This window comes from Homalodisca vitripennis, chromosome X (assembly GCF_021130785.1).
Source record: "Homalodisca vitripennis isolate AUS2020 chromosome X, UT_GWSS_2.1, whole genome shotgun sequence".
NCBI classification, from domain to species: domain Eukaryota; kingdom Metazoa; phylum Arthropoda; class Insecta; order Hemiptera; family Cicadellidae; genus Homalodisca; species Homalodisca vitripennis.
Window position 1 is genome coordinate 62,051,524 of NC_060215.1, and position 19,552 is coordinate 62,071,075.

At 33.7% G+C, this 19,552-nt stretch overlaps 2 protein-coding genes across 3 annotated transcripts in view; both read left to right on the forward strand.

Annotated features, from left to right (window-relative positions):
• The first annotated feature begins 3,398 nt into the window (after positions 1-3,398).
• On the forward strand, positions 3,399-17,164 carry LOC124368520. 2 transcript variants are annotated; one of them, XM_046825762.1, is made up of 4 exons: positions 3,399-3,500; positions 11,499-11,542; positions 14,304-14,534; positions 16,965-17,164. In XM_046825762.1, the coding sequence occupies exons 1-4, from the start codon at positions 3,479-3,481 to the stop codon at positions 17,130-17,132; spliced, it is 465 nt and encodes a 154-aa protein (XP_046681718.1). In that variant the 5' UTR covers positions 3,399-3,478; the 3' UTR covers positions 17,133-17,164. The 2 variants fall into 2 exon arrangements, 1 of the variants encoding a protein (XP_046681718.1); XR_006922959.1 differs by lacking the exons at positions 14,304-14,534; positions 16,965-17,164 and adding an exon at positions 13,718-13,755 and having other exon boundaries at positions 3,410-3,500.
• Positions 17,165-18,780: 1,616 nt separating this feature from the next.
• The window catches only part of LOC124369064 (U-scoloptoxin(01)-Cw1a-like), a 33,772-nt gene continuing 33,000 nt past the window's right edge, over positions 18,781-19,552 (forward strand). The window contains exon 1 of the mRNA XM_046826776.1: positions 18,781-18,912. Within this exon, the coding sequence (XP_046682732.1) occupies positions 18,844-18,912 (69 nt within the window). The 5' untranslated portion in view covers positions 18,781-18,843. The remainder of the gene's footprint in view (positions 18,913-19,552) is intronic.

The window sequence follows — 19,552 nt, forward strand, 5'->3', positions numbered from 1 at the left end:
GGATCGTATTCAAAAACGTACAAATTCAGCTATTCGTTTCCTTTTTAATTTGAGGTGATTCGATCACTTATCCCCAACAGGCTAACAATTTGCTGCCAATGGAATCCGTTTGCAAGCTGTTTATGTCCTGGATGGTCCAAAAGTTCCTATTACACAAGGAACCGCAGTACCTGACGATCGGTTGTTGTTCCGGGAGGAGGTCACACAACGTGGAGGAACTTTTCATACTGTGGCAATAAGTTATACAAGACTTCCTCGCTTGCTCAAACAATAAATTTGTGGTTCATTTAAACACAAACTTAAGAAAATGTAATCATAGCCAACGAACATGGTTAAGCTGGTTGTTTATGCGATTATACATGGTTTTTGCTATAAGAATTTTAAATAAACAATTAGATTTCAATGTATTTATTTAGCATATTTTTTAGTAGAGAATTTATAAAATTTTGTAAGTATTATTATAGTATTTAGTATTTATATATTTGAGACAACTGATGATTTCAGTCGTTCTGAACAGTAAATGTACTGAGAAACGCTTGTAAATAAAGGCATTATGTACAATTGATTATTAACACGATACTCGCCCACGGCAATGTTATTCCGGCTACTTTTGGGTACCTCCTTACATTTTTTGTTATTTGTTTACTTAACCTGGAAACTAACGACAAAACACGTATTTCTGTTTGTTAATTAAAGTTATTTTTATGACTCCAGTAAAACAAACACATATATATATATATCAATAGCTATTATGAGGTATTGTTGAGAGATACAAATTAATCAATATTATAGTGTAATAAACACTAAATCGCACGAATTTCCAGAATTCATAAAAGAAGTTAATTAGTAAATAAGTTAGGGAAAATCTGGATTATTGCGTTTTGTTAATTAATTATTAATTTTTATGTATTCTGTGTGTGTGTGTGTGTGTGTGTGTGTGTGTGTGTGTGTGTGTGTGTGTGTGTGTGTGTGTGTGTGTGTGTGTGTGTGTTTTATATCAATTAATTCGGGTTCAGAAAGTGTTTACATTGTAAAATATGGTTTTAATTACTGTCCTGTAAAGAAATGTCCTTGTGTTTACGTTTTACAAAGGATGTTTTTGCATCTTAAATTGTAGCGCAGTAAATAATACACTATTTAACGTAAGATAAAACTGGTCAAACATATAGTTTATTAATACGAATTGCAATAGTAGTTTTAATACGGATTGAGAGTTATGTATCAAAGATTAAATGTTGTTCTTTATAATTCTAGTTGAATTCTAATTGAAGTTGGACATCGTTGTCTTTGTGACCTTTCCTCTCTGTTCCAAACTATTGAATTGATGATAGCAGTTCGGATTATCTTCTTAAATATTTAGATAGTTGTACCAGTTTATGAATTATATTCCAACTATCAAGATAACTTTAAATGTTTATACAACAGTGCAAATTAATATTATCAAATGAATATTATTTAAATCCTCATTTATATTAAACTTAATTACTTGATTTTCTTTTTACGGTGCATGTTTACTTGTTTGAACGTTCGATCTACTTCCAGGCCTTTAATGGTATGACAAGCGAGATATCCAGCTTGAAATTATATTAATATTTATATTTCATCTAGGTTTTTCAAACTTTGCTAGCCATAACGTAACTAATAAGAATATAATTAATGAATTACGTAAATATGCTAAAATAACTAGTAAGTAGCTTATTTAGTGAGAATATCGCACTCTTTTCTCACAACTGGAAAATACAACAACCCCAAGTTGATCTCGTAACCTAATTGACGAAACTTCGTTTCTTGTTATAGAACTTGGACAACTATATTCTTTGTTTAAAGTTTGCTATTGATGATGGCTGGTTTGAAAGTATGATAGGATTTTTGAAATTTGTCATCGTTATATGTTACAAAAATAGAATACTATGTTTAGAAAAATCAAATCTACCCTCGTCCTCAGATGTAAAAAAAATCTCAATACAAGGCTAAAGACGTACACAAAACTTAAACGTAAACAAGTGTGGCTATAAAACTTGCCACACACTAAACTAAAATTTACAGCAGATATTGTGTTAAGTCAAAAAAATAAGCATTTCAAGTTGGCACTGCCTATGTGGATTTTCCAGACTAAACACAAATTAATACAATTGTGTAATTAACGTATTCGAGTAATTGATAGACAGCCTGAATGTGTTATACATATGGCTCCAGAACCACAATTTAGTTACACATCCGTACATGTTTTTTTCCTAAATATATAATAAACCACTGGTTTGTTGTAATACATAATGTACAGTTTTGATTTCGGGTTTAGATCCCAATTCGTTCCAAAATAATCCGCTTTAATAGTATGTCAAATTGTGAAAAAGTTTTGCTCTCTTACGAAGATTTTTTTTAAATGGACGTGGCAAAGTTTGTACATAGGATATCCACATGCATAAAATACAACACAAACAAATATAAAACACATCTTGAACCCATATCGTCAGATAAAGGGTTTCACAAAAAGTACATTTTGTGTTTCGTCTCAAAATGCAACTTTCATTTTTGGCCGGAACAAATTAAAACTACACACACACACACACACACACACACACACACACACACACACACACACACACACACACACACACACACACACACACACACACACACACACACACACACACACACACACACACACACACACACACACACACACACACACACACACACACACACACCACACACACACACACACACACACACACACACACACACACACACACACACACACACACACACATATACATAGGCATCCTAGATAGGGAATAAACTATACTTTCCTTCCACAACTATACTTTTATTCCACTTCTGAAGGAAAACCCCTTAAGGTAGAGACTCATCAGATGTGTAATGGCACCTAATGCATACGGACTCACGATTTACATTAATAATTTCATTATAGGTTTTCCCTTGATAAATTCATGAAAAATTATTAAGGTTTTTAGACTGTAGTCTTTTTATCGTCTTTTCTGGCTTATGTTTTAAACCGCGCCTGGTGCATAGCCCATAGCTTCATTCCAACAAAAACATGTATATCCATTCAGAAACGGAAAAGAACCAAACATCTCACGTCTTGTGTAGGGGTTCAAATTTCTTTTCCAATAACCGCAGTTATGTTGATGGTGATGCGCAGATACTACGCAATTTTTCAGGAAGAAATTACACTTTAGGTAAAATATTATATAGACTTGAAGTTATATTTTAAAATCATACTCAGATGAAAATTAAAGCTAAATAATGTATATGAGAACACATAAACGTAGGTGACAGGAATATCGCCATTGGGAGGTTGACCGGCAAGGAAATGCAAGGAATGTGATGCGCGGTGGATGTGTGAGGAGAATCGGAATTAACGCCAGACCTCTATACCTTGGCACCTCCCTGCCTATATAATGGGGAGTTCTGCACACTCCACACAACTCCCGTGACCGCAACCGTGGACTTCACCATGATTTTCTCACTCCTTCAAGGTAATCTGACAGCTTATAAAATATTTATATACGTTTTAATTTTTTCAATAAGTATTCGTTCGAAATAAAGATAATCAATACAACAACTGTGACGTAATTTTAAAACACAGTGGTATGTTTTATTGGATGTTCTAACATTTTTTTTATAAATTTTTTTCTTAACATTACTGAGAATTCTGTTCATAACAACGTTATTACCGATAATGTAGAAAAACACAATTTCTTTGAATTTTATTGCGTATCCGATCATTCCCTGATAATATTCTGCCAATAATTGTAATAATGTAAGAAAGAAATGTAAGAAAGATCACGGAATGCTCTTAACACCTGTATATTTTCTATGTTACACATTTTACATAACAATATTTGGTGTTGAGGTGTCAAGTCTTATACAGTTCACTTCTTCCAATTAAACAATGAATAAATGAAAGTTTCCTATTTTTATTTACAAATATAAATCGCTGCTTACTCTCAGCATATTCAGTAGTTATAAGAGCCAAAATCATGTGACTGTGGGATGTCATTGGTTGCATTTTCCTAAAAGACAATCAAAATTTCATACATTGAAAACATGGAGTAAAATTGAGATACAAAAATGACATAATGTACAGTTACAAAAATTTTTATGATGTATCTTAGGAGTCATTAATATAAAGCAATATTAGTAAATGAATTAAAGGAAGGAGAGGTTCCTTAATAACTTCTGTGTTCATTTTTCAACTTATTTTATGCGTACACATCTCGTTATTAAAACAACTAATCCCCGTTGTTTACAGAGAATTCTGTGGTTTCATAAAAACAATTTCGTTCTAATTTAAGCAAAATTAATATCAACTCTAAACACATGAAGACTTGTAAGTCACTTTAAATAACCTTGTTTTGATTCCAACTTATAATGACTTAAAGAAGCAATAAGAAAGACATTTTTAGGTAAGGCTCAAACATTCTATGGCAAATGTTGTAAGTAATGTTTTGAATTTTATTTTATCTGCAAAGTATTTTTTATTTTATAACATTGTTTTACTATATATTTATGTGAAAAAGAGGGAACGAATGATTGGTACCTAGTGAGTACCGCAATGGCGTTGAAGTTTAAGATTAAACCTGACTAGAGCGGTCTGTGAACAAATTTACACGGAACTATAGGCTTAATAAGATAAAGAAACATACACAGAATATGAATGTACGAGTATATGTACTAAGAAAAAATTTTTATTGTTGTAAAGTAAAAAGGGGTGCATTCGTGTTTTCAAATGTTTACAAAAATTATTAATAATTACTAACTTATAATCCTATAGTAAAAACTAGAATGGTAAATACTGTAATGAAGATTAGGTACTGACTTACCCTCGGGTATATATTTGTTCGCAATAACGAAACTTACACATTGGTAACAAACAAACTCATAACAAACTTGTAAGATTTAACCAATCTACGTTGGTCGAGAATTTCGGCACCTACTAGTTGTTAACTGATATTGTGTTTACAAAGTTAGCACTTTTTAATCATCTCATACTTTGATATTAACAGCACATAGTAACATAAATCCACATAAAAATACATACAAATCCAAATGATAAATAATTCATAATCTTTTATACTAAGCTGATAATGTTATGTAATTTTATTATTATTTTTTCGGAGACTTGTTGAAAGAGACCTTAACATAAACATTTTTATATAAATAGTCAATAGTGTAGTTAAATGTAAAAAATAAAAACAAGTTTAGATATCAATAAATACGGTAATATTTCCAATATTAAATTGTGAGAGAAATTATGTCTTCAGCTATTATGTGGATATGTATGAAAGAGTAAATTTCTGAAGAAATGTTAAAAATGCCCAAGGTATGACATTGTTTAGACTGAAACAAGTATCGTTTCAGAGTACAATACTGTTTATAAGATAAGTGTAAAAGTATATAACGTTATTTTTGCACACAATTATGCATACAACATTAATGCATACAATTAAATATTTGTATACAGCAAAATTCTACTTATGCGGAATTAATATTTATTTAGAGTAAATAGTAAACGAACTAGACAAGAATAAATTAATTTTACTAAACGTTTCTGTTAAAACAGTACTGTTTCTATGCACCACTACAATTTTAACGATATACGTATAAAACAACTTTAATATAAAAATAGTATTTACACAATTCTCCTAGTTAATAATGCTTATTTTTGTTATTAATAAATAAATGCACTATAACAATTTGCAATATATGTATACATAAAACGTTGTATAATAAGCTCTGTAGAAACACTGTATTTGGGTCCTTGTAGTTCTAAGGCAGCAGAAAACATTTAAGTATGAAAAACGTACACAGGAATAATTTTATGGTCATGGAACTTCCATTGATATTTCAGATTAACCTCCGCAGGTATCATGTTATAAATACTGTATAGTATTTCCGTTTCAAGATTCCTTAGCCTTGTCAAGCCACTGCTCAGTTGATATTAATAAAAATGACAACTTTTATGGGCTCATTATAATACTAGGTGACGATGAAAATAAATCACTTTACATGAATAATTGGATACGAAAATTTAACATGTAATGTTATATATTTTCATTATTTTCGCTTTTTACTTTTGTTTTTCTTTTAAATGTAATCGGCTTTCCTTCTATATCTATCTGAAAATATGTTTTGTACTGCACAAGTATTTGGATGCTGCAATATATAAAAACAAATTTGGACAAAAATAGTTATTTTATTTGTGTGTTTCTGTAAAATCTGTTGCCATATTTTTTTAGGGATAGGTCAAGGACGCTGCACATAGTCCTAAAAGGAACCTACTGCTATTTTAATATTTTATCTTGCGCTTCTCTTACCACTATTTCCCCCTCAAATGGAGGCATGTGTAAAAACCAATAATATTTTTAGTAATTTATTAAAGCTCTACTGTACAAGGAGGAAACTCCACAGCTCGGTTGTGGCTCTACCAATTTGCTACCGAGCGTTTCTAGGCCAGGGCATATGTGATTTAATTTTCCAAAGAGCGTTCATACATACAATACATTCAATCAAGGATCACTTTATTTATCTCCAGTTAAATTAGAGCATTCCTAGATTCAATTCCTAAGCATAAGAGTTCAGCATCTTTGACAACAGCTTGAACAAATGGGAGTTTTATATATTTAGAACCTTTGGACTTATTCTAGATAAATCTCATTGTGAACGTTTCAATTGACATGGCTTCTGCCTTGAATATGATAGCTTTTTTACTAAACACAGCCAATCTAGCCGCAACCCATATACTAAAAAACCTGCCCTCAAAGTCAGACGTGAGCCATCACTAGAAAACGTTAGAACACCTTTAGTAGAGTATATAATCTCTCTACTTTTTATGTATCTTTATCACAAATTCAAACAAGTTTGTTATCATTTTGGCATCCAGATATTTCTTTAGTATTGTCATGTATAACCTTCCGAGGTAGTAGACTGTATGCCCTTTACACTCAAAAGCTCATCCTGCTATTTTAGCCTTCTGCCCCAGATAGGTATATCCCAGAATAGCCACCTCTGAAAGTATTGCAAAGGATCTCACTAAACCTGTGATACTTACACAAGCCAGCCTATAAATTCTCTGAAGCTGCTCTGTTGCTATTCTTTGTTCTGATTTTGGCTTGCACACAAGAGCTGTATAAGTAACCTCTGGTTTTATTGCGGCTTCCTACATCCAATACGTTATCTTGGGGAGTAATACCCCATATACATTCTAGGAGCCTTTTATAAACACATAGAGCATTTTTGCTTTCAAAATAGTATTATCTTAATCAGGGTTTCATGTTAGTCTACTGTCTAGATTTACTACTTCATACTTGGCTATATTATATTAATATCCTCCAAATAGGTTAAATCTAGTTATCTAGTTAATCTAGTTAGGTATTAACTGAAAGTTCCTTTTTCTGATTTAAATTTACTTTGTCTTTGTTTCTTTCAGGGATATTGATCCTAAGGTGGCAATGGTACCAGTCACTCGTAAAATTTCAGGCATTCAGGGCGAGGTTCTCTGAAGTATCTTTATGTGTGCCCTTGATCATAAGCACTTGATCGTCAGCATATAATTATGCCTAGCACTGTAATCAAAAGATCCAAAGTACTTAAAGGAAGGAAAGTACCACTCCCTGATGCCGTCCTTTCAGGGCCATAATTGTGGCAGGATATGTTCTTTGCTCTTACTTGAAGGTTTATGAGGGCTTCTATCCAATTGAATAATAGAAGAACATCTTTCCTCTTCTTATCTGTCTCCATGGGAGCAAATGCTAACATATCGAAACCCCCTTAAATATCCATAAACACACTCAATGAACAGGAATTGACTTGGACAAAAGCATGTACAGTGGGAATCCGCCAAGGTTGTATCTCTAACGTGCCCATACACAATTTGTTCCACAGTCTTTACTATGAAGGAGGTTACATTTATTAGTCTGCATGAATATGGCAAATTATCAGTATACAAATTATTTTTGCCATAATAAAAATCCAAACCGTGGAAATTACAATTATAATAGCTAAAAATTACTACAATCATCAATCGTCTGCTGAGGCGAATCTCTTCCTTTACTCGGCACAAACTTAACAAGAGTGCTGTTTGGAATATAGCCAAACCCATAGTTATTCTCATAGAGGATTACCAATCCGTCCAGTAGAATACCCTTCTGAACGCATTAGTACTACCCTTATGGAAGTAGGTCGGGAAAGATCTACTCCTACGTTGATTAATTTTATAAAGAAAATCAGAAATAAACTCAAGTCGATATCCTTAACTTTATTAAAGAATTAGATATGGGAGCTATTCCAGAATGTATGATGGGCGCTGCTTTTCCTTCTGCAATAAATGGCAACTTCTGCTGCCGATGTCATCAAATCCCTTGTTATTAATTCTTTATTAAGAAACCAATTATTTTTATTTAGGGAGCACACGCTCTTAGGTTTACTGTTCTTCTGTCGTATACTAAGTTACCTACGTGAGCTTTAATGTTAACGCAAGGTTTCTAAATTAGGGTGATAACTAGTCATGTCAAGGTAAACAGTCTTTAAAAAATGGCAGGTACGTTCATTGCATGGTAGAGGGTTATCTATTATTCAGCCAAAACAGTAGATGAATAAAAGCTTCTACTAGGAAGCCCTTGTTTCTCCTTTGTTTTTATACTCATGTTTACCCTTTACGAGTAGCGGAGATCTAATCTTAACCGCTGCGCGGTCACTCCTTGCAGAGCGGTGCTCCGCTTTACTTGGAGAAGGCTAGATTAAACTGGAGGTCGACTGGTGTGGGGGAGAGTTCACATATTCCCGATTAAGCTCTCCAATGACTAATACAGCGTTCGTTTTATGGTGTTCCACCTTGGCTTAGGACGATGAAAAGGGAAATAAACATAAGAACATTGTAGGGGAAACACAGATTTGGGTGACAGATGATACCATGGCAATAGAGTAGAGGAAATCAGCTAAATGAAAATGGTATTAAAAAGAAGCCTGTTAATTCAGCAAATCCTAGTTGGAAACACTTGATAAAAGAAGCACTGGACCAGTTGATTCTCAGGTGGACGCGCACTACAACAGCTATTATAATAAAGAGTAGATGTATGTGTGCCTTTAGGACATCCTAACTCATCGCATGTGAAGAGGTATAATGATCCCAACTGCACACTTACTGTCACAGTAACACAAAAACCACTAAGTGGTGGATTATGAGGATTTCATGTTCAAGTAATCGAAACGTAAGCGGATGTATATGAAACATGATTCACTCTAGACCAGGATAGCCGAAACTTCTGGAATAAGCGAGTAAAGTGTTCTTTATTTGTTGGAATCCACATTTTTTAATCGTTAGTACTTGTTTAGAAAAGAACTGCATCACTGAACATTGATTAATAATATTTCATACATTTTAGCTCAACTATTTGGTAAACTAACCTGTTTATGTATGCATTGACGTGTTAAATTTGTCCTAGTCGCCATATCTGGCAACTATAATACTCATTATCAGCTGTATTAAAAAAATTACCTCCTGTATAAAAACCTATTAGTGTTATTTGATTAATATTTGTTTATGTACAATGCAAAACATCTGACGTTTATAAGATTTATTATTTTATAAATTGATTGATCTAACATAGCAGATTGAATTTTGTGTCAGGAATGGTTGCATTTATTTTCCTTAATCTTTTCCTTATGAAAACGTTACCTTTTTCATGAAAGGTCAACGTTAAAACGCATTTTTTCAAGATTAAAATTGAATGAAATACATCAAGATATTATGTAATTTATAAATATTTTGAATTTATTATTCAAATTATCTCTATGTATGTTGGTTCTGGAAACTGATGAATAGTGAGATGTGCTACTTCTAGGTGTGTTGGCTCTGGAGATCTTGTGAGCAATGAAAAGGTGCTATCTCTTTATTGTATCTTATTACGTAATGCACATTTCAAATATGTATACTAAAAAGGTGATAAGAATATATTCAAACAGTAGGTGAAATTACACTCTCCTTGATGAGTTGATATAGATTCCTGATTTTCTTTTTTTTAGAAAAAATTGCATTCATCCTTAATGTATTATATTTTAAAAGAAAGTAATAGACTCTTTGTAATTTACGAAATTTGTATTATCTCTGTCAGCTGAGGATAGGTTCGTGATCATCTTCTAAATATTTCACTATAGTAACTGTAACCATCCTAATTTCACAAAGAAATGGGTAGAAATCCTAATAGCTATACAGTTTTGCTTCTAACGGATGCACTGTATACATATAAAGCGTATTAAAGTAACTCTTGACAGCATTGAGTAAGACTACTAGAAGTTTACATTACACATTTGGATTACTATTCTGCCTACAGTTTAAAATTACAATCTAATAAATTAAAAGTTACATAATTTCATGCAGATGATTTGAATAAGCTCAGTTATACTCGTAAGTCATAAAAAGGTAGTTACTTACATAAGTTGTTGCAATATTTGTACTACTTGAGTTTAAATATACAAAACACCAATTATTAATTTTATTATACTGTACGTTCACTAAATATATATTTTACTTTTTATGAACACATCTCTGAGTTACCTTGAGTTTCCAATACTCAAAATAAATTAAAAAGTAAAAGATACTGTTTTTACAATTATCACAAGTGCAGACTTTATGCATATTATTAAGAAGCTACTTCATAAAAGATTTAAAGTACTGAAGAATAGTTTCGGGAAATGCTAACAGAGATTATGCATAGTTGAGAAATATTTAAAGATGTATTAACTCAACAAAAGTTTATACTTTTGTGGACACGAATTTGTCTCAATGGTAATTACTTGTGACAATTTTGTTTAAAATTTGGTCACCGGTAAATTCTGTGCTATAAAATAAAAAATTATATCGTATCACGAGGAAATATCCTCTGAAAAGGAAAATGTCAAAATCTGGATGTACTAGCACTATTGTCAGATGATATTTATTAACCCATGATTCTCCAATATGTGCTGTGAATTTTGAGAATGCTCCGACATGTTTGAGAATATACAAAAAATACAAATATTTAAATATCCTCTCAATGCTATATCATTAGCATGTCTTAGCAATTTTACCTTAAGAATAACCTGTAATCGAGTTTATTGAGTATGCAAGAAGCCTACACTTTCGGAGTGTATGAACTCCATTAAGTATTTTATAAATGTTTAATGTTATTTGACTATCAGGAGGAAAAATTATTGAAATACTTATCGAAATAAAAAGTAATTCAAAGAACGAACACTCTTAGGAGTTGTTTTAGAAACCTCTGTGATGTCCAGTAGGCTACACCAAACAAGCAAAAAAGGTTATGAATATCAATACTATATCGAAATAACACAAAGAGCTGTTTTATCATGTAACATAATTTAATAACATGCCTAAGTATAATAACTTAAAATATTTAAGATTACCAAGCAGTAAGTGCTAAAATTTACACTTCAAAAAATAAATTAGTTTTTAAATTCATGTCTCCTTGTTACAGGTTTCACATTATTAGCTGTTGCAGAGATGTCTCCATATATAAGGGTATGGTATTTGTTTATTTAATTAATTCTAATTTGTACAGTAAGTTTGTCATATATTGAACAACACTTTAATATGTTTTATTGTTTTAAATTTAACAATCGTTGTGCTCTCCGGCACATGTGGAATAAAGAGAGGTTTAATTTAGTGTAGCTGTCTTGTGATGTTACGGTTTTGACTGGTTCCATAATTGATGTTAGAGATGGAAAAATTGTCATCACACATAAATATTTGAATAAGAATTCGTTTATTTTCCTTTATGGCTAATAATTATTGCTACTCTCGTGCACTCCACTTCCGTCAACTAGAGTACAGTCGTTTTGTTAATACGCATTAATATTATTTTATCATCCTGGAATTACAATGAGTAGTTTAAATTTTGTTCCCAAGCTATATTTATATGCCATAAAAATGTTCTCTTTTGTCGTAATTTTTATGAAATTTTGCTTTAAAAGTATATATACACCTTCATTTTGAAACTGTCAAAGATAATGTTTTACTTTCGTCAGAGTGTAATGTCCTTATTGTGATACAATCAATGTATGTAATAAAAATTAGACATAAAACATGCTAATTTATAACACCGCGTCGTACTTAAACAATTGTTGAGTTATGATCTTCTATTAAAATATAGATAGATAGATAGAGATATACTATGTTAAACAAAACGAACCATAGTTCTTTGATCAAGCTTGTTGTTAATGTTTATAATATATATAGTTTAATATGTTCTACATTTGTGTGTGTGTGTGTGTGTGTGTGTGTGTGTGTGTGTTAGTGTGTGTAATTTTCATAGTAAGTGGGTTGTACTTTCAGCTCCCTTGGGAAATCTTGCGTTTAGCAAATGAGTAGATACTCCGCCTAGTGAGGCTATTTCGACGTTGTTTTGCTCCTTCAGACACAGATAGACAGCAGATTTCAACTGTCACAGTGTTACAGCGTACTCAGTTGGAGATCGGGAGCTTGCTCTCTTTTTGAGTACTATCCCAGCCAGTGCAGGAGACTAAACTCTACTTCTAAAACTTTCGTGGCTAAGAAGATCTACAGCTCATCTATCCCCTAACATACACTCCCATCTGGGACTTTCTCAGCTTACGACTTGAGGGAGTAACAGCCGTGCCCAACGAATATAAATTATGATTTTGGGAATTTCGCTAACGACCGAGAAATATGAAAATTTTGGACTTGCACTAGTATATCAGTACCTTATACTTTGTCAACACGTGTTGATGCAGCTCCAGCAACCGTAGCCCATGCTACCTGGGGAAGGAAACCTTTCTAGTCTGGTATTGCTCCAGCGGTCGTCTTGCTCACTATAGAGAATTTTCTACGTAACCTGAGTTGAGATATACTCCTCAGAGCTAAAACTGATTGTCCCCTTCAAAAACTTTGTCCCTTACCTATTACATAGATTGGTTGCATAGGTATAAATGATACAACCCACTTGCTTTACAATTTCGTATTCCTTGGAAAACCTTGCATTGAGCAAAGGAGAAGATACTCCGCGTAGTGAAGCTGTTTAGAAGTTGTTCGTCCATTCAGACACAGACATACAGCTGATTTCAGCTTTTAGTAGGAGACTAAACTGTACTACTAACGCTGTCATGGCTACATCGTATCTGCACATCGTTTTAAAGGTTTTAATGAAAGAAAATTAACAATGAAACTTAGAGGTCGTAGAATCTTAAACCAGCACAAAATAGCGGCTAACACTAATTAAAAATATTTGTAAAAATAAGTGTAATGCATATCAGTATTTATTTTAAACGGTGTACAAAATCCTCAATAATATTCCTAGCAAACTTTGACCTATTCTTAAAGGGTTACTAAAGCAGCAGAAAAAGAATTTAATCCTAACACAGACGTCGACGTCTAATCTGTTGATTAGAAGCATGAATGTGCCCGAGTTCAACAATAACATGTGAAAACCAACAAAACCCTGATTTTTGTTTTATGTCCAAAAATATTTATTAAGCCTACCTAATCCTCGTGGGAAAGTTCCATAATTAAAACTGAATTACAACTTTATCGTTATTTGAATCTATGAATTAACTTGAACGACTGCATTCATCTTACCATAGAAACGATATGCTAGCGTCGTCTTTCTAGATTGTGGAAAAAATTGCTCAAGCTAATTATACTGTTACAGTTATTGTACTGATTATTGTACTGTTACAGTTGAGACGTGACGTGGCTCCAGAAGTGTTCGGACTGCCCAGTAACGCCACATCGATTCGCCAGAGCATTGACACCTCGAAACTATATCATCTGGTGTTGGCAAGCACATGTAAGACTGAAGCTATAATCCATCATACTGTTACAGTTGAGACGTGACGTGGCTCCAGAAGTGCTCGGACTGCCCAGTAACGCCACATCGATTCGCCAGAGCATTGACACCTCGAAACTATATCATCTGGTGTTGGCAAGCACATGTAAGACTGAAGCTATAATCCATCATACTGTTACAGTTGAGACGTGACGTGGCTCCAGAAGTGCTCGGACTGCCCAGTAACGCCACATCGATCCGTCAGAGCATTGACACCTCGAAACTATATCATCTGGTGTTGGCAAGCACATGTAAGACTGAAGCTATAATCCATCATACTGTTACAGTTGAGACGTGACGTGGCTCCAGAAGTGCTCGGACTGCCCAGTAACGCCACATCGATCCGTCAGAGCATTGACACCTCGAAACTATATCATCTGGTGTTGGCAAGCACATGTAAGACTGAAGCTACTCGTATAATCCATCATACTGTTACAGTTGAGACGTGACGTGGCTCCAGAAGTGCTCGGACTACCCAGTAACGCCACATCGATCCGCGAGAGCATTGACACCTCGTTCACCTGCGACGCGCGCGCCTACGGCTACTATGCTGACCCAGAAAACGACTGCCAAGTTTTCCACGTTTGCTTGCCGGTCCACTTCGACGATGGTGGCGAGCAAATCTTCAAGTGGAGCTTTATCTGTCCCCAAGAGACGGTTTTCAATCAGGTAAACAGACCTGTAAACTGAAGAATAACTCCAGTAGGTTAATTGAAACATTGAAATTACCTAAGGTTAAATAGAGAGCACAGCGTTGCCAAAAATTGGAATTATATTATGTACAGATCAATTTCATTACTAACAATAATATGGTTACGACAGATTTTTTATACGTTTTTCATAATTAAAAACTAGGCTGTACGTAAAATTTATTTTAGTATATCATACTATCGTAAAAATGTAATACATCTGTAAATTTGTACTATATTACAATATCAACCAGTCGTTAGCATTTTTTGAATTTCAATTATAAGACACGGATCACTATAGTTGTGTTCTTACATATTAAGGTACATAATTTTAAACGCATTCTGGTGTCAGACTTAATAGTCTGAGGTACAGAGTCTAATTTGCATTGTAGAAGTAAAAACAATTGTTAAATCGATAGAAAAATTTTGGTCCATATAAGAAATCGGTCATTTGCAAGCACTAGGTTTGATGGCCATCCGTCAAACGCCTAAATAATACTCATAACAGTGTCAGACAACAAGATAAAAGAACTGACAGGCGCCATTCTAATAAAAGTTGTCAGTCTTTATCTGGTTGGCTGGCGCTGATTTAACTTTTATTTACGTTTCTGTCGGTTGTTTTCAAGAACAAACATATGAATACATATCATACATAACAAATTTATAAGTTAGTATCATAACTTTATTGGATATCTGACATGTCGACGATCTCCGCAAAAGGTCACAAGCGAGTCGACAACCGATTTCTTTCTCAGGGGAAAATGCTGTATCAGCGTCATGTAAAATTAGGTTGTGTGCTTATACAATGCAGTTGGTTCACGGTTTCTGAACTGTAACCAATAAGCAGACGGGGCGTGAGAACAAATTCCTCTTATGTCCTTAACAATCTAGTTTCTGGCCAAACCAAGCATATCAGGCCGAGTTAGGTCAGTGAAAATTTGAGTGGGCAATAAAGTCAATTGCCTCAGGTTTGTAATGAAAATATTTTTCCATTTTCAATTCGTAGTCCTTTAATATAGCAATGCTGAAAATAGAAAATTCAGAACAAGTGTTGTTTCTCCACTAGAAACTATAGGAATTTAAAGAAGGAAATTTAGGAAATTCTGTAATTAGGCCTATATGAAAATGTACAAATGTTACGGGATCTAATGTGTTTCAGGGAATTATAAAACTTTTATTTAATATAAAATAATATAATAAAAAACTATTTATTATTTAAAATTAAATATAATTACATAAAATGCCAGGCTCATAATAATTTTGTCGTAATTAAATAATTTTTTTTATAAATAAAATCACGTCACTTTCTCAAGTTACCTTCTATGAACATATGGTAAAAATCGACGATCTTATCTTTAACGGCTTTTCTTTGGATCTGATTATAATGTATCCTACCATCATTCCTCGTTGAATAATACAACTTTTCCTGTGTTTAGAAATGTTAATCGGTTGTTACACATCTTTTTACAAAATCATTAAAGCAAACCTAAAACTGATTGTAACACTTTTTCGTTGTTTTAACAGACATGACTTTGGATATGCTTTTACCTAACTGGGTTTGAATTTAAACATGAAAAGAGGTATAATAGTATAATTTTGGTTGGAAACACACAAGGCCGACATTAATGAGACTTGTATTACTTAAGGGAAATATTAATTATGGCCAAAATAATGTAAATTTAGATTTTAAAAAATAGTACAGTTGAGTACGTTGCATGCTACTTCGATCTTTAAAAAAATAGTCAAAATAAGGACTATACTGTCCTATTACCTCTCTTATTATAATTAATATTGATTAGTGTTATTTATTAAATTACGCTAAAATATACGTACTATGTTATAATTTAAGAATGAGCAAACTGATCTCTCTCTAATGATCTATTTTTTTTATTTAGGAAGGTACGAGCACCATAAGCCGCCTGCCATAGAGGTTACCTGTATAAGTAATTTCTCTACAAGGGATTTTTAATCTTCTCCATAGATACTATTCAACGCACGAGTAACCCAGATAACGTAGGACTTAGTGAATTTTCATTAAAAGTATTGAGTTGTAAAAATTCTTACCATAATTTCAATGTGGCATTTGTTATTATGTATAGGTACAAACGTTTACGATATTTACGTTTTTGAAATTTGTTACTCTTGAAAGGAGGGGAAAATAGCTTGGGAGGGATACCACTATTCCCTTTCTCCTCTGGATTTATTGGTGCTATATAATAATCTTGTAAGTTATTTTAAGTAATTTTGAAATCCCACATGGGTTTCATATGGATTTACTTAGATTTGAATGGATTTTATTTTAATGCATTTAAAAAAATGATACATTTGGTGGAAGATTGTGTCAGCACTGAGCAATGAAGCACTAACAATCGCCATAATAAACAAAAGTGTAATGATGAGTTGTTACCAGGAAACGTTCACCTGTGCTCGAGAGGAAGATTCCGTAGACTGCCAGGACTCGCCTCTCTTCTACTCTCTGAACGACAGGTTTGGCTCGGCCAACACTCTTCTTCCCTCCTACCCGGATACCACCGACGAGCTGCCTACCATCCAAGCCAACTCATTCTACGATAATTGACTTACAGACAAATAAAGATTCATTACACTCTAGATGCGTTTTATTTATCAAATTGCACTGAGAAGTAGAACAATCGTACTTTAAGAACTTACAGAACAGATTTCAGGTAGTGCTACTAAGACAACACAAAGAAATATAGTAATGCAATCAGAAACATGATTTCTGCTGAGGGACAAGAGAATTAGTGGAAGGGGTGAATTGCAGCTTTTTATACTCCAGGCTTAAAGCATCCAAGTCCGTACTTTTGGACACATTAAAAAGAAATGAATGGAATTAAATATATTTTATTGCCTCAATTTTATAGCAATGTTTCTCAAACTTCATTTCTTATTACCCATTACGGTATAAAATACTCCTAGTTTTAACGCATTCACTCACACATTCATACTTCCCAAAGTTCTCACCGTACACTTTATCGGCACGCACCCAGCCGTTATCGAAGATACATCCGTCATCAAAGGTCCAGGAGCCCGTTTACCAAACTTTAAATTTTGAAGAATTTGTTTCTGATCTTAGGTCTTTATTGTTTTTTTTATTGTTAGTTTACTGAGTATTTTGACAATAGCTTCCGATGGCAGGTGTTCACACGGCAGTACGGTGCTGGGCGCTACGGAAATTGTTTCTCGCCCTATTCTTGTACTGGTGCACTGTTCTGCCCTGCGTTAAGGGACACTTGAAACGACAGTAAAGGACAATCTCAAGCAAGTACAAGCATGGAAGGATTAGCAGGCCAAGTTTCCTGAAGGCCTCTTTACACGACTCTATATTTTAATCTAGCAACTATACGAATTGCTTTTGGAGGCTAAAAAACTCTATCAAGGTTTGACTTGGCACAGCTACCCCACAGTCTAATACCATAGAATATATGAGGCCAAAATAGGCCGTTAATTGTATTTGCCGAGTAAAAGTTGGAAATTTTGCGTAGACCAAATATGCCAGAAACGGCTCTTGATGCACACTGCCAACGTGGTAGTTCCAGGTCAATCCAGTGTCAAGGTGTAATCCTTGAAACTTGGTGGATTCAGCTTCTTCGAGAATGACGTCATCCAACATTATCGTTGGAGTTGATTTAAAATTTATAATTTTGCGGGTAAAATGAATGTAATTTGTTTTATAATGGTTTGTTGCCAATTTTATGCTGTCAAAGTATTGGATGCAAGAGTTTAAATTGGTGTACGAAATGGGTTCCAATTCCCTGACGGAAGCTGTCCGGAAAAAGAGAGACGTGACGTGTCGCCAGCGTATTGAATAATTTTCCTGCTTGAGATGGACGAATATACATCATTGACGTAAATAAAAAAGTACGGATCCAAGTATCAATCCATGAGGGACTCCGTGGACCAAATTGGCGATTGCAGACTTTAAATTAGAAATTCGGACACATTGGCTTGAATAATGTTCTGTAAAGAGGCTGTAAGCAATGTTCTGTAAAGCAATGTTCGATCAGTGAGGTAACCATCTGACTTTTTTGTAGACCAGGGCATGTTTACACTGCCATGCTGACGCCGGTATGTCAAGCGCCTTACTTCTCACGCCCGCCTCGCTCCGTCGTCTGCTCGCGTTCATGAGAATGTTACGCTATGCGAGGTCATAACTTGTTTGCAACACTAATCGCTACACTTTCGCCGCTCGCCTCTCCTGTTGTAACCACACCTCAATATCACACTGATAACGTTGCCGCTGTCGCAGATCTTTCTTTGGTCAACTCTAAATGTTCAACGTGCTCAAGCTGACTGTGTTGACAACATTGAAACAATCAATTCATATCCGGAGGATTTTGGTGAGATGGTTTTTGATTTCGTAATAATTACCATTAGTATGTGTTTTATTGCCAGGGCCACTAATTTATGTGGAGAAGTTTATGTTATGTACTTATATAACATTAGAAGCCAAATTAGTTGATGATCGTTGTCATCAACTGACTTGGCTAATGTAAACTATAATTCAAATATTAAATTTTATTAAATTACATTTATTTATTACAAAGTTTTGATTATACAGAGTGGTACGACTTTGAAGCGGAATTCTTCTAATTAGGACTATAGGAATGCTGTTCAAGATAAGGATATGAAAGTTTACAATATGTGCATAACTTCACAGAGAGACATGTTTTTTAGGTTTGAAAAATGTAAGTTCCTTAAAAAATTTCAATTTTTTAAATGACATTAATGAAGAAATACAATTTTCTTCAGCCACAAATGAATTAAAAAGATCTCCCTCCCTGAAGATTTAACATCTTAACATCTTCAATCGTGTTGTTTTGAACCTAATTACAAAACTTATTAATTTTACGGCTTTAAATGTCTGCAATTCCTCTTTTAGCGATAAGAAACCTCATTTTCTGTTTTCAGGAAAGATATCATAAAGGGCCATGAATTTAAAATTTAAAAAAATCCAACTAAAAATCGATTGCTCCACTT

Excerpts from the sequence above, each read along its gene's own strand:
- LOC124368520 (XM_046825762.1), top strand. The coding sequence starts at position 3,479 with ATGATTTTCTCACTCCTTCAAG. Across the intron at positions 3,501-11,498 it reads GATTTTCTCACTCCTTCAAG|GTTTCACATTATTAGCTGTT; the intron begins GTAATCTGACAG and ends TCCTTGTTACAG. Across the intron at positions 11,543-14,303 it reads AGATGTCTCCATATATAAGG|TTGAGACGTGACGTGGCTCC; the intron begins GTATGGTATTTG and ends ATACTGTTACAG.